The sequence below is a fragment of the Nyctereutes procyonoides genome, unplaced genomic scaffold, assembly GCF_905146905.1.
Source record: "Nyctereutes procyonoides isolate TBG_1078 unplaced genomic scaffold, NYPRO_anot_genome, whole genome shotgun sequence".
NCBI lineage: Eukaryota > Metazoa > Chordata > Mammalia > Carnivora > Canidae > Nyctereutes > Nyctereutes procyonoides.
In genome coordinates this window covers 56998787-57010946 of record NW_026575131.1, presented here as the reverse complement: position 1 = coordinate 57010946, position 12160 = coordinate 56998787, and the positions used below count along the sequence as shown (strand labels likewise).

At 57.3% G+C, this 12160-nt stretch overlaps 1 protein-coding gene and 1 long non-coding RNA gene across 2 annotated transcripts in view; one reads left to right on the top strand and one right to left on the bottom strand.

Moving 5' to 3' along the window:
* Positions 1-615: 615 nt before the first annotated feature.
* Positions 616-2523, bottom strand: LOC129521548 (uncharacterized). The gene is made up of 2 exons (XR_008666829.1): positions 2205-2523; positions 616-1687 (listed from the first exon to the last, which is right to left on the bottom strand). It is a non-coding gene; the product is annotated as an uncharacterized LOC129521548 (long non-coding RNA).
* Positions 2524-4687: 2164 nt separating this feature from the next.
* DOT1L (DOT1 like histone lysine methyltransferase) overlaps positions 4688-12160 on the top strand; it is a 66054-nt gene continuing 58581 nt past the window's right edge. Inside the window, exon 1 of the mRNA XM_055343119.1 lies at positions 4688-4843. Coding sequence (XP_055199094.1) covers positions 4763-4843 — 81 coding nt within the window. The 5' untranslated portion in view covers positions 4688-4762. The remainder of the gene's footprint in view (positions 4844-12160) is intronic.

The window sequence follows — 12160 nt, the reverse complement described above, 5'->3', positions numbered from 1 at the left end:
CTTAAGGCTCGTCTACTGGAAGATGAGACCAGAAAGTAGAGGTGAGCCAGTCCAGCTGAAGCCCTTTAGACCAACCAGCCTATCACTGGCCCATTGAATGACCACATGTATGTGAATAAATCCCAGGCAAGACCAGCAGGAGAAATATCTGGGCTCGGTCCAAACTGCTAGCTAACCTACAGAGCAACGTATTTGCAAGCATGTTTACGTACCTATATACGTATATACATATATTTAAACACAAATATGAACTTGCTCATCATGCTAATCTGCACCCTGCTCTTTTAAATACAACCTATCGTGTCCATCTTTCTCCATGAGGACACTTTTTAAAGTTTCATCTGCTGGATGACCTTTAACTTGGCATACAGATTTGTGATCCTCCTTCCCTGTCACACAGATGCATCCGTGCACCCACTCTTGCCAAGAGTGATCTCACTGACCCTAGGACAAAGCAAATGACACAACAGGAATACCGAGAGAGGGTTCTCAGGGGGTTCTATATTTCTGGGACAGAAGCCTATCCTTGTCTGCAAAGCTGGTTATCATGATTATATTCGCTTCCACTTTTTAAATATAATTGTGATAAAATATGTTTAAAAATTTTTTAAATGATTCAGATGGTAAATGTTATTTTTTTATTGAAGCATAGTTAACATGCTATAGTGTTAGTTTCAGGTGTACAGGTGATTTGAAAATTATATACATTATGAAATCTCACCAACGTAAGTGTAGTTACCGTCTTAGCCATGTCTAAGTGCACGTCAGGGCACGAAGCACACTCACCTCTCCGGGCACCCAGCCCTTCTGATCCCTGGTGGGCTCAAGCTGAGCTCTGCGGTTGCATATCCCCAGCGCCTGTGCACGGGTGGGGGTCCCACTGCGGCCACTGGTGGCAGAGCACGCCTGTCTCTCCGTCTCCCACCTTCCCCCATGCCAGGCTCTTCTCTGCGCCTCTCAAATCATCAACATGCACTCGAGTCCTTGATCTCAGCGTCGACTCCGGGGAACTTCTGTGGCCAGAAGAGGTGACTCTGCAAAGAGCTAGCAGCCCCAGGCGGGTGACAGAGGCTGTAGTGTGTGGGGGGCCGGCACTACCTCTCCAGCTCTGAGTGCCATGTGGATGGGCGCACACGCCTGTCGTTTCATCCCCAGGGCCTGTCTCAGCCCGGCCTGGCTGCCTCTCGCTGCATCACCTCCAAGGGTGCAGGTGGCCGGATGGAGTCCCCGCCCTGGCAGGATTCTAGGGGAACTAATTGGTCAGAATAATGTTGGAGCAGAGTCTCTCCCCATCGGCACTGCTGACACTGGGCCCAGGCTGTTCTCTGGGGGGGTGTCCTGGGCGCTGTGGGGTTTGAGCAGCATCCCTGGGCCCACGCACTCGATGTCAGCCTCACCCCTAGTTGTGACAAGCAGAGATGTCCCCAGACATGGCCCAGTGTCCCCTGGGGGGGCAGGATCGCTTGAGGTGAGAGCAGCCGTGTTGGGGCAGCTCACACGGGCCCCTTTCGTTTCAGGACCTGCATTTAAAGCTGCCCCTTCTCCCTCTCTTCGGTGGTCTCCTCGGCACCATCCCCACATGCTAAATTAAGTCTTACCAGCTTATTGTTTGCTGCCCTTTCTGGGACGCGAGCTCTATGAGGGCATGGGTTTCCATCCACTGTCCGGGCTGCTATGTTCCCAGCACCTGGAAGAGGACCTGCCTTGTAGCAGATGCTTAAGAAATGCTTGTCGAAAAAAAAAAAAAATAAAATAAAATAAAAAAATTTTAAAAAAAATTAAAAAAAATAATAAAAAAAAAAGAAATGCTTGTCGAATAAAGGAGGTGAGCAAAGAGATGAGTGGATGGGTGAAGGTTCCCAGGAAGGCAGGCAGGTGGGGAAGATTTCCTTTCCAGCTGCGTGGGGGTGGAAGTTAAATGCTCAGTAGACTGACGAGCCATCTCTGTTTGCCCAGAACAGAGGGGTTCCCCGTGTTTCCAAGCGCCAAGACTGGGACAGTCCTGGGCAAACTGGATGGCAGGTCACCCTACGGACCACTGTAACGGTACCAACAGCAATGCTGATGGCAAATAACTTCTTTGTACCAGGCACTGTTCTAGCAGTTTCTGTGGTAACTGACTCAACCCTCTCAAACTTCCTGAGGCTGGGACTGCTGGCATCAGCTGCTCAAATGAGGAAATCAGCAGAGGTTCAGAGACTCACCCAAAGTCAGCCGGCAGGGAAGGGTGGGCCAGGATTGGAATTCTGTGGGTACGGAGCAGGTGTAAAGCACCGACTCTGCGGCCCCACCTTGTCTGTGGGGTCCAGGAAGATTCTGGAGGATGTGAACAGAGAACCAGACTAATGGCAGAGGGAGGAGTCTTAGGAAGAATGTTCCAAGCAGAGGAAAGGCACGTGCTGATGGCCCCAGGCCAAGGTCACACTCCTCCAGGGCTTGGCCTGACATCCCTCAGATGGTGGGGGGCGGGCAGGGGAGGGGTGGGATGGGAAGCAGCTAGCTGTCTGTGGCCACTCTGGTTGGCTGCCGGAGTCAGCGGCTGAAAGGTCCCTGGTGGGGGTCTCTGCACAGCAAAGAGAGGGTAGATAATAGATAGAGGGAGGGGAGGGGAGGGGAAGGAGGGAGGGGACGAGATGGAGGAGGCGGGAAGAGGGAGGAGGAAGAGAGGGTGTTTCCTGAGACACATGCTTTGGCTGCCTCTGTGTCCTGTGGGACGGATGGAAGCTAAAAATAGCCTGAGAGCCGGGGACCCCGAGATGACTGACTGGCTTTCCATCCTGGGAGGACAAGGGGTGGCTCTGGGCTTCGGGTTCCTCAGGCTGGGGACCCTAACCCTCGTCTCTAGGGCCTGGCAGGCTGTCCTGAGCTCACAAAGTTCAGGTTGGCTGTGTGATCCATGGGCGGTTTGTCCCTCTCCGGAGCCCTCCCTCCCTGTCACCTGGGTAACCGTCTGGCCCCCTCGCTCCTCTTCCTGCTTCTTCCCTTACCGCCCCACCCAAACCTCCGGACTCATTCTCTGCAGAGCAACCAGGGCTGTTTTTAGAAAGGTTTTTACTGATATGACAGACCTACAGAGAGTGCATGACAGATACCTTCTCACAGGTGAATGTCCCTTCGTAACCCCTCTGACCCCTGGGGTAACCACTGTCCTGACTTCTAATGCTCTCGGTTACCTGGCCTTGGTCTAGAGCTTCCAATGAATGGAAGCTACTGCAGCTGGTCTTTCTGACCTCGCCTCTTTCCCTCTGCATCGGGCGGCCACTGCGGTACTGCGGCGCTGTCAGAGCTCTACCTTCCACCTGCCTGACCTTGGGCAGGTCACTGCGCCTCAGGCTCCTCACCTGGCCAGAACGGACACCGTCACCTGCGCTCCTGGGAAGCTGGGACACCTCAGGGAGGTACCGAAAGGGCAGGTGCGTGTGGCTCCCTTGCTGACACATAGCGGGGGCTCCGTTATAACAGGCGTATCAGGGTTCTCCAGACACGCGAGAATCCGTAGAAGGTCTGTGTGTGCACGTCTACACACACACACAAAGACGTATAGGTGTGCATACGGCCTGTATACACGTGCAATACACCTACACGCATAAAACATGCAATGCGGGGATCCCTGGGTGGCGCAGGGGTTTGGCGCCTGCCTTTGGCCCAGGGCGCGATCCTGGAGACCCGGGATCGAATCCCACGTCAGGCTCCCGGTGCATGGAGCCTGCTTCTCCCTCTGCCTGTGTCTCTGCCTCTCTCTCTCTCTCTGTGACTGTCATAAATAAATAAATAAAATTAAAAAAAAAACATGCAATGCACATGTGCAGACATACGCACACGTGCACAACAGGCACAGGCATGCGCGGCACGCAGGTGCATACACAGGTGTGCACGCATGGCTCGCACGGATAACACAGGTACACACGGGCACGACGTGCACACGCCTGTGAGCAGACACCTGCCCCGCGCATGGGCGCCCACGCACAAACGCACAGCTCCGTACTATACACCCGCACATACTGCTGTTTTAGGGACTTGAGTCGTGTTAACGTCGAGCCAGCAAGTCCGCAGGGAAGAGCCGACGCCGCAGCCAGGGCCTGGAGGCCGCCGCACCGAGCGAGCGGCTCCCCGGCGCCCCCCGCACACGCTCCTCCGTCCAGCGCGCGCGGCGGGCGTCCCGGCTCGGCGGGAGTCGCGGCGGCCCTGGGCGTGCGGACGGAGGGAGGGAGGGAGGGAGGGGCCCCCGCTCCTCCGGGGCGGGGCTCGAACCTGTCATCCCCGGCCCGCGGGGTCTCCCCGGGTCCCCGCGTCGGGCCGGCGGGGGCGGCCGAGGGCAGCCGAGGACGTGCGTGCGTGCGTGCGTGCGGGCGGGCGAGCCCACGGGGCGGGCGGCGGGGGGGGCGCGCGCGGCGCGGCGGGCGGGGCAGCGGGCGCGCGCCGCCTCCTCGCGCCGGCCCCCCCCCGCGCGCGCGCGGCGAATGGTTCGGCCCGGCCCCCGGCTCATTGTGCTCGCCTCACGCCGGCCCAAGATGGCGGCGGCGCTGGAGGCCCCGGGCCTGTGACCACAAAGAGGAGCCGGGGGCCGGACGGGAGCGCGGCGGCGGCGGCGGCGGCGGCGGCGGCGGCGCGGCCGAGGCCCAGGCCAGCCCCCTCCCCTCAGCCTCCCGCCCTCCCGCGCGCCGCCCGCCCTCCTCCGCCCGCCGCCCCGCCCCCCGCCGGCGGCGCCGCGCCCCTCCCCCAGCCGCCCGACTAGCATGGTGCGGCGGCCGCGCGCGCCGACATGGGGGAGAAGCTGGAGCTGAGGCTCAAGTCGCCCGTGGGGGCCGAGCCCGCCGTCTACCCGTGGCCGCTGCCGGTCTACGTGAGTGCCGCCCCCGCCGGGTCCCGCGGAGCCCCCGCCCGAGGGCCGTTTGCGGGGCGGGGGCGGGGCGGGGCGGGGGGCGCCGGGCTGCGGGGCCGGGGACCCGCGGGGGGGGGGGGCGGGGCGGGCCGGGCCGGGGCCTCCGGGGGTCCCGGCGGGGGAGCCCGCGCGCCGCGCCCCTCGCGCGCCCCGGGGGTGTCAGGTTTTGGGCAGCGGTGGCGGCCGGGGGCGGGGTCGGCGGCCCCCGCCCTCCGCCGCCGCGGGGTTTCGCGGCTTCCAGCCCGCCGCGCGCGCCCCGGAGTTTCTCTGTTTTCGCTCATCCTGCGGCCGCAGGCGCGGTCGAGCCCGGGCCCTGGCTTTTCCGGCGGGCAGCGCCCGTGTGTCCGTCTGTCCGTGCGTGTGCGCGCGCGTGTCCGTCCGTCCGGCCGCCCGAGCACGGCGCAAGGCGGGAAGACCGACGTCCGAGGTGACGAAACTGGGGAGAACCTTCAAGACTCCAACCGTCCCACCGGCCCCCGCCGCTCCGCCCTGCGACCGCGACCGCGACCGCGCTCGCACGCGCCCGTTGGCCGGCCGGCGCATTCTTTAAAATCGAATTATCATCATCATCATCATCATCATCATCATCATCATCATTTTTTTTTTTTTTTCCGTCCTCAGCTCGCACGCAGCACGGTCGCTCTTTAGCCCGGCGCGGCTCTGGGAGTCTTGACAGATGCACCATCCCCAGCAGACAGCAGAGGCCGGCCGGCCGCCCCTTGCCGCCAGCTAGCTCACCTCTTTGCTCTGTCCCTATGCCTTTTCCAGAAAGTCAGATAAACGGAATCGGCAGCTGGCAGCCCTTGATTCTGGCTGCTTCGGCTGCGCAGAGCCGTGTTGCCGTGGGTATGGGAAGGCCGTGTCCAGTCCCCCACCTTTTCATTGCCATGTTGTGCTGGCCAGTGGTGTAGGGCCGCAGCGCGCGCGGGATGCTTCCAGGCAGGGGGTGGTGGTTAGGGATAAAGCTGCTACGAGCATGTGGAGGCAGGTTTCTGCATGAACTTGACTTTCCGTGTTGGGAAGCGTTCAGGAGGAGGGCAGGGCGGTGAGGCCTGTGCCGCTGCGTGCGACATTTGTGCATCCCCCCCCCCCATCGGCGTTGCGGAGTCCTGGGAGGGTGAAGAAACGCCCTGGGACCCACTGTCCAGGCTCTGGATACCCTGGTGAAAGTTCATCCAGGCAGCCGCATCATCCCCATCCATCATCACCGTTTTTAACTTGGAGCAGAGCAAGGCTGCGGCGGTTCGTGCCTGTTGTAAATGAGGCCTTCTGTGTTGGACCTGCTGGGACCTGGCTTTCTAGGGGTCGGTGGTTCTGAACTACAGAGTGTCTTTCCCTCACCGGCCAGGCCCCCCGGTTGGCAGGGGAGGGCATCGTGCTGCCTGGCTGGCCGGGCACTCTGCCTGGTGTCACAGGCCTTTTCCTGGTGTGGCTGTCCGCTGCCAGGCCAGTGGGCAGGTGGGCCCCGCAAAGTCTTCAGCTCCCTGCAGTGGCAAGCAACGCTCTTGCTACAGCCTTGTAGCGAAGTCTGTTAATTTTCTGTATCCCTGCTGAGGAGGAAGTTTGCTTTCTCATGAAGAGGGAGGGGCAGTCCTTTTAGAAGGCTTCGTTTTGTGACGATTCAGTGATGAACACGTTAAGAAAACGGACAGCTTCATAAGTTAACTTTTCGAAAGATCGGATTATCATTTGACTGCCTGTGTGAAATGACGGGGCCTGTTTGTTCATGGATCCATTCTTTCTGCCTGGCACCTACCGGATACTTAGTGTCCCTGCGGATGCAGAGGGCAGTAGATGGTATTCCCATCCCCAGGAAACTTATAAATGTAGGGAAGTAGGTGATCTATAAACACAAAAGTTCGACAGTTACGCTGCCACCGCAGAGATGGCTGTCAGCTGAGGTGGTCCTGGAGGGAGGGGCTCCTGGTTTTGCCCTGGGGAAGGTATGGGTGGTTTCTTGGAGGTGGGGGCGTCTGTAGGAGGAAGTAGGGACAGCCACAACCACCCACACTGGGAAATGCCTACAGTCAGAAACAGGCTTTTGGGGAAATTGACAAATAGGCAGAAATAGAGTTTTTGGGAAATTGACAAATAGGAGGAGGGGGGCAGGCTGAGTTCTGCTCCTTCCATGACTTCAAGTTCTAGGATACCTGCCTGCAGCTCACCGTGGCCCTGCTTTTGGTGGGAAAACCGGGTCTCAACTGGAAGGGAGGTGGTGGTATTTTTGGCTCTCTGGCAGCAGGGCAAGAACCTTGCGAGGGAGGGCGGGTGGAGTGGTCCATCCCCTCCATGACTTATTAAGCCTGTGGGCGGGGGAGCAGCCCCAGCGTGACTGTCCCCGCCTACAGCTTCCTCTGGGGAGCCCACGATTCTCTGATGAATGCCCTCTGAGCAGTCATGCCCTTTATGCAGGGCGATGAGTAGTAGCTGAAGTGGGCGGCCAGAGTGAGCCTCCCTGTGACTCAGAAAATATTTTCTGACGCTGACCTCCTCTTGTGTGAGCCTTCTCCCTAATCCGCACTCAGGTGGAAGGCAGATTAACCCTTACCCAACCTTGTGTGGGCAGAGTAGCTGCTTTAAACGGGGTGGGACAATCGGGAAAGCCTTTATGTCATATGTGGCTGTTAGTTTTCATAGTCTGGTCCCTAGGATCCAAATGCCTGCAGGTCCCCTGTTCCAGATGGGTAGGAGACCCAGGGAGTGGGAACTTCGGATATTCATGAGGGGAGGCGGTGGCAGGGCTGCAGGGGACCGGCCTGCCCAGTCTCCCCCTGGGAGCTCTCCCCCTTTTTTCTTAAACTATTAATTTCAAGATAATTATAGATTCACTTGAACCCATAAGAAATAACAGGGGCACCTGGATGGCTCAGTCAGTTAAATGTCTGACTCTTGGTTCAAGCTCAGGTCATGTAGTCATGGGTGATGAGATTGAGCCCCCTTGTTGGACTCTGTGCTCAGCGAGGGGTCTGCTTCGCTCCCCCCCCCCCATTGAGTGCACTCATGCGTTTATGTGCCTGCGCGAGCTCTCTCTCTCTCTCTCTCTCTCTCAAATAACTCTTAAGAAGAAAAAAGAAATAACAGAGACATCCAGTGTTCTCTTTATCCAGCTTCCCTCAGTTGTGTCATCTTACAACCAGAGAGCAAGATGAGCGTATCGTTGGTATTGGAACAATCAAGAAACAAAGCATTTTGGGGTTCTCTTTTGAATACAGGGACCTGCCCACTGCTGACAGTCTGCTTCTGGGAGTGCTGGGCCCTGGCCCCATACTTCTCTCCTGGGGAACTTCTTACTCTGCCTCACTTCCCGTGCAGAGTGTGCCTGGGGCTCCCTGCCTGTGGGAATAATGTTCCTATTTCCTTTCTCTGGGTCAGGGTTGTACTTGCAGAAGACTCTCTCTTGCTTTCCCTGTCCCCTTGAGCTGTCCCTGCCGTTCCCACTGGCAGGGGCTCCTGGTAGCCCAAGCCCATGGCATTGATTCTGTGTATTTGCCGAGGACCTGCCGCATCTCGGGGGGGTGTGTGTGTCTTTCTGCCACTCCATGGCCCACGTGTGGCTCTGGTATGTCCCTCAGTGCCTCGCCATTCCTCTGCTCTCCTAACCCCTCTTCCTGACCACATCCAGTCTTCTCCCCTACCTGCCTGGATCCACCCTTCTAGTTCCAAGCCCTTGGGCCTTGTTCCTTGGCCTCTGCCTCTCAGGCTCTCTCCCCTGCATTGCACGGGTCCCTCTTCCTGTCCGTTGCTCAGCATCTGGGGTGCTGCCAGTGGAGGTCAGGAGGTCAAGGGCTCTGTGCTTTATTGTGCAACCCCCCTAAGCCTCAGTTTCCTCTTCTCTAGAGAGGGTTCATGCGGCTTGAATTCCTCTCAGCTAGTCATGGGGGTGTGTGGGCTAATGCCTAGAAAGCATTCGGTTCACTCCAGGTGCGGACAGGGGTGAGTGATGGATGTTCGCTCAGACAACACTTTGTCATTTAAAAGCCCAATACTTTTTTTTGGGCGCTGAGGGACAGGGCTTTCTGGGCTTTGTGGTAGGGCTAGGGATAGAGGGGGCACAGCTAGTGGGGGTGAAGCGTGGCCTGCAGGGCACCAGGAGCCCGCAGGGGGCTTGGTTTCTGCTCTGAACGGTTGTTTTGCTATGATCTGCTTAAGGGGTTAACGGGGTTCTGTGTTTCCCCTGATCTGCATGTGGCTCATTGCAGGTTGGTCTACTCTTGCTCTGAGGGCGAATCCTGGGCTGTAGTACCTGGTTTGGGGTCGGGGCTGTCTGCCAGACCAAGATGTGCCAATACAGAGGCCAGGTGCAAGGGCTGGTTGGCAAGGAGACACAGGGAGGGACCAGGAGGACAGTCAGCAGGATGCAGGGGCAGCGGTGGGTCTTGTGGTTTTTGTTTATAAGTAACAGTTTTACTGCATTATAATTCACACGCCACTCCATCTGTCCATCTAAAGTACAATTCCTTGGACTTTAGTCCATTCACAGGGTCATACCACTGCCATCTTTAGTCCCAGAACATTCCATCACCCAAAAGGAAACTCATCCTCATCAGCTTTCATACCCCACTCACTGCCCCCAGCCTCAACGAGCCCCCTCCCCATGCGTGGACGAGCCACATGTCTCACATGTGGATTCACACACGGTGGGGCCTCCTGTGTCTGGTTCCCTCCCTGAGCATGTGGGCTCAGGGTCCGTCCCCAGGGTGGCATGTGTGGGCACCTGGCTCCTGCTTATGGCCAAGTGATGTTCCCTTAACTGGATGGACTAGGTGGTCAGTGGGTGCTGCTAGGATGGCGCAGTTCCACACTCCTTCCTTGTGGGGGCTCCTTCCTCCAGACCCCCTGCTTGTTGGAGACCTCCTAGCACAGCACCCGGGGCTGTGAACCACTGAGTTTGTGCCTCAGTGAGGTCTGATGGCCCCGGCTGCTCTGGCCTTCTGGCTGGGCTGAGCGGCGGGGTGGGCGTGCATGCCTCCATACCAGCCTGTGCTTGGCCCCTCAGACTGCTCTCAGGCTTTCCTCAGCATGCCCTCCCCGGTTTTCCCTCTTTCCACTCCAAGCTGTATTTGGGGCTGGCCTTGTGGCATCCCTGTGGCCCTTTCTGCTGTGACTGGAGGGTCTCGTGTATTGATTCTTTCAGTGGAGTGCCTCTTCATGATCCTGTGCTAATGGCCGTACCGCAGGCCTGGCGTGCTGCTGGGATGGTGTTGGGCGGGATTCTCCTGCCCTGTAGCACTGGGGGCTGCAGGTATGGTGGGCCAAGTGCTTTTATTTTTTATTTTTTTTATTTATGATAGTCACAGAGAGAGAGAGAGAGAGAGAGAGAGAGAGAGAGAGAGAGGCAGAGACACAGGCAGAGGGAGAAGCAGGCTCCATGCACCGGGAGCCCGACGTGGGATTCGATCCCGAGTCTCCAGGATCGCGCCCTGGGCCAAAGGCAGGCGCCAAACCGCTGTGCCACCCAGGGATCCCGGGCCAGGTGCTTTTAGATGTGGCCCTGTCCTCTGAGCAGCCTTGTTTGTTGCAAGGCCTGCACAGGTCACAGTTGGTGCTGGGTAGCATGGCCCCATGAAGAGGGGTGCGGCGGAGGTGGTGGCGGGAGCCCAGGCCTCCTTCCTGGTGAGTCATTGCTGGCTGTCGTCACAGAGCAGAAACATTCCATGAGAGCCAGGATGCGTCACAGGTGAGTGGTTGGCTTGGCACCCCCCCCCCCCCGAGAAGTTATCTGAGCAGCATCAGCTGCCCTTGTTCTGGACCCTTTGCAGTGTGACATTATTTCAGGGGCCACGAAAGTTTAGTCCTTAAGACTAGTGAAGCTCAAAACCAGTGACTGGGTGAACCTGACTTTCTGCAGCTCCTGGGAGCGCATTTGCTGCTCTCACGGATCCCGTGCTTCATCGCGGGGTAGTGGCTTGTTCCTCGTCACTCAGCTCAGGAACCAGCACACCCCAGGCAGGTGCCCCAGTGTAACCATAGTCACCGTGTGGGTCTCTGCGTAATTGGGATGTTTTGCCTCGCTGTCCCCTTCTCTCCCTGTGCCGCCTCCTGCTACGGACAGCAGGCCCAGAGCCCCCTGGGGTACCATTGCTGCGTAGACACCAGGGCTGTGAGCTGGGAGATTTCTCCCCCGCGCAGATGTCTCACTGTGTGGTTATGTGGTGTCTGAAGACCCAGACAGTTGAGAGCGGGTCTGGGAGAAGGACTGGCTCAGATAGGAGGGCTCCTCAGCATAGGTGTGTCCCTACGGGCTCCGGTTTACAAAGGAGGGAGCCGCGCACAGAGATTACAAGACCCATCTGCGGTCCTGTTCCTTCCAGACTGCAAGCCTTCCTGCAGAAGGGCTCCCTGCTTGGTTTAATGCTGTGGAGATGGGTAACCGTGTTTTGAACAGGGGCGGCCTTGGTGCACCTGAGCCACCATCTTTGCCCAGCCCCTCATCCCCCGCTTCTCGCCCTGCCCCGCTCTGCACTCCATCCTGAAGGATAAGTGTGAACCGCAGACCTGACCCCTTGTTCACCTCCTAGACCACCATCAGTAGCTGCTCTCTGCCTCAGGGGAGTTCGCAGAGTCTTCCTGCCTGCTCTGGGCACCACACATTGACCTTCCTCTCCTCCAGGCTGACCTCCAGGGTGGATTAATACCCTCCTACCCCAGCCTTCTTACTGTTTTTTTGCTCTTCACTTGCTTGTACATATGGTGTCTATTTTTGGGTTCTTGCTTATTTGAACTGGAAAAGGTGCTATCACTATAAATGCTTGAATTGGCCATGTGAAGACCAAACCATAAATTAACTGCGTAGCTTAATCGTGAACTGAGACCAGAGTGGCACTCTGTTCTACAGTGATTAGGAATGAGCGCTTGTTTTGTCACAGGGCCGTGTTGTAATATCTGTGAAAGGACAGGTTTTGGATGAAATTTAAAGTGATTATTAAGAGCAAATTGGCCGTGTTGAGTTTTGAGATGTTTAAACAGAGTCAGACTGTGATTTATTATATTCTTTAATGTGGATGTTGTATGTTTTCCTTATTTCTGAGTTGAGGAATATAAAGTTTTAGAGGGGGAAGAATGGAATCATTAATATATTCAAAAGACTTCAAATACGCTTTTTTTTTTTTTAAAGTAACCTTTAGGCCCAACGTGGGGCTTGAACTCACAACCCTGAGATCAAGGGTTGCATGCTCTTCCGACTGAGCCGGCTGGGTGCCCCTAAGTGTATTATGTTTATCTTTCTAGTGTACCTGCCAAAGAAGGAGGCAGCAGGCAGTGTTTCTATCAGGTGGATAG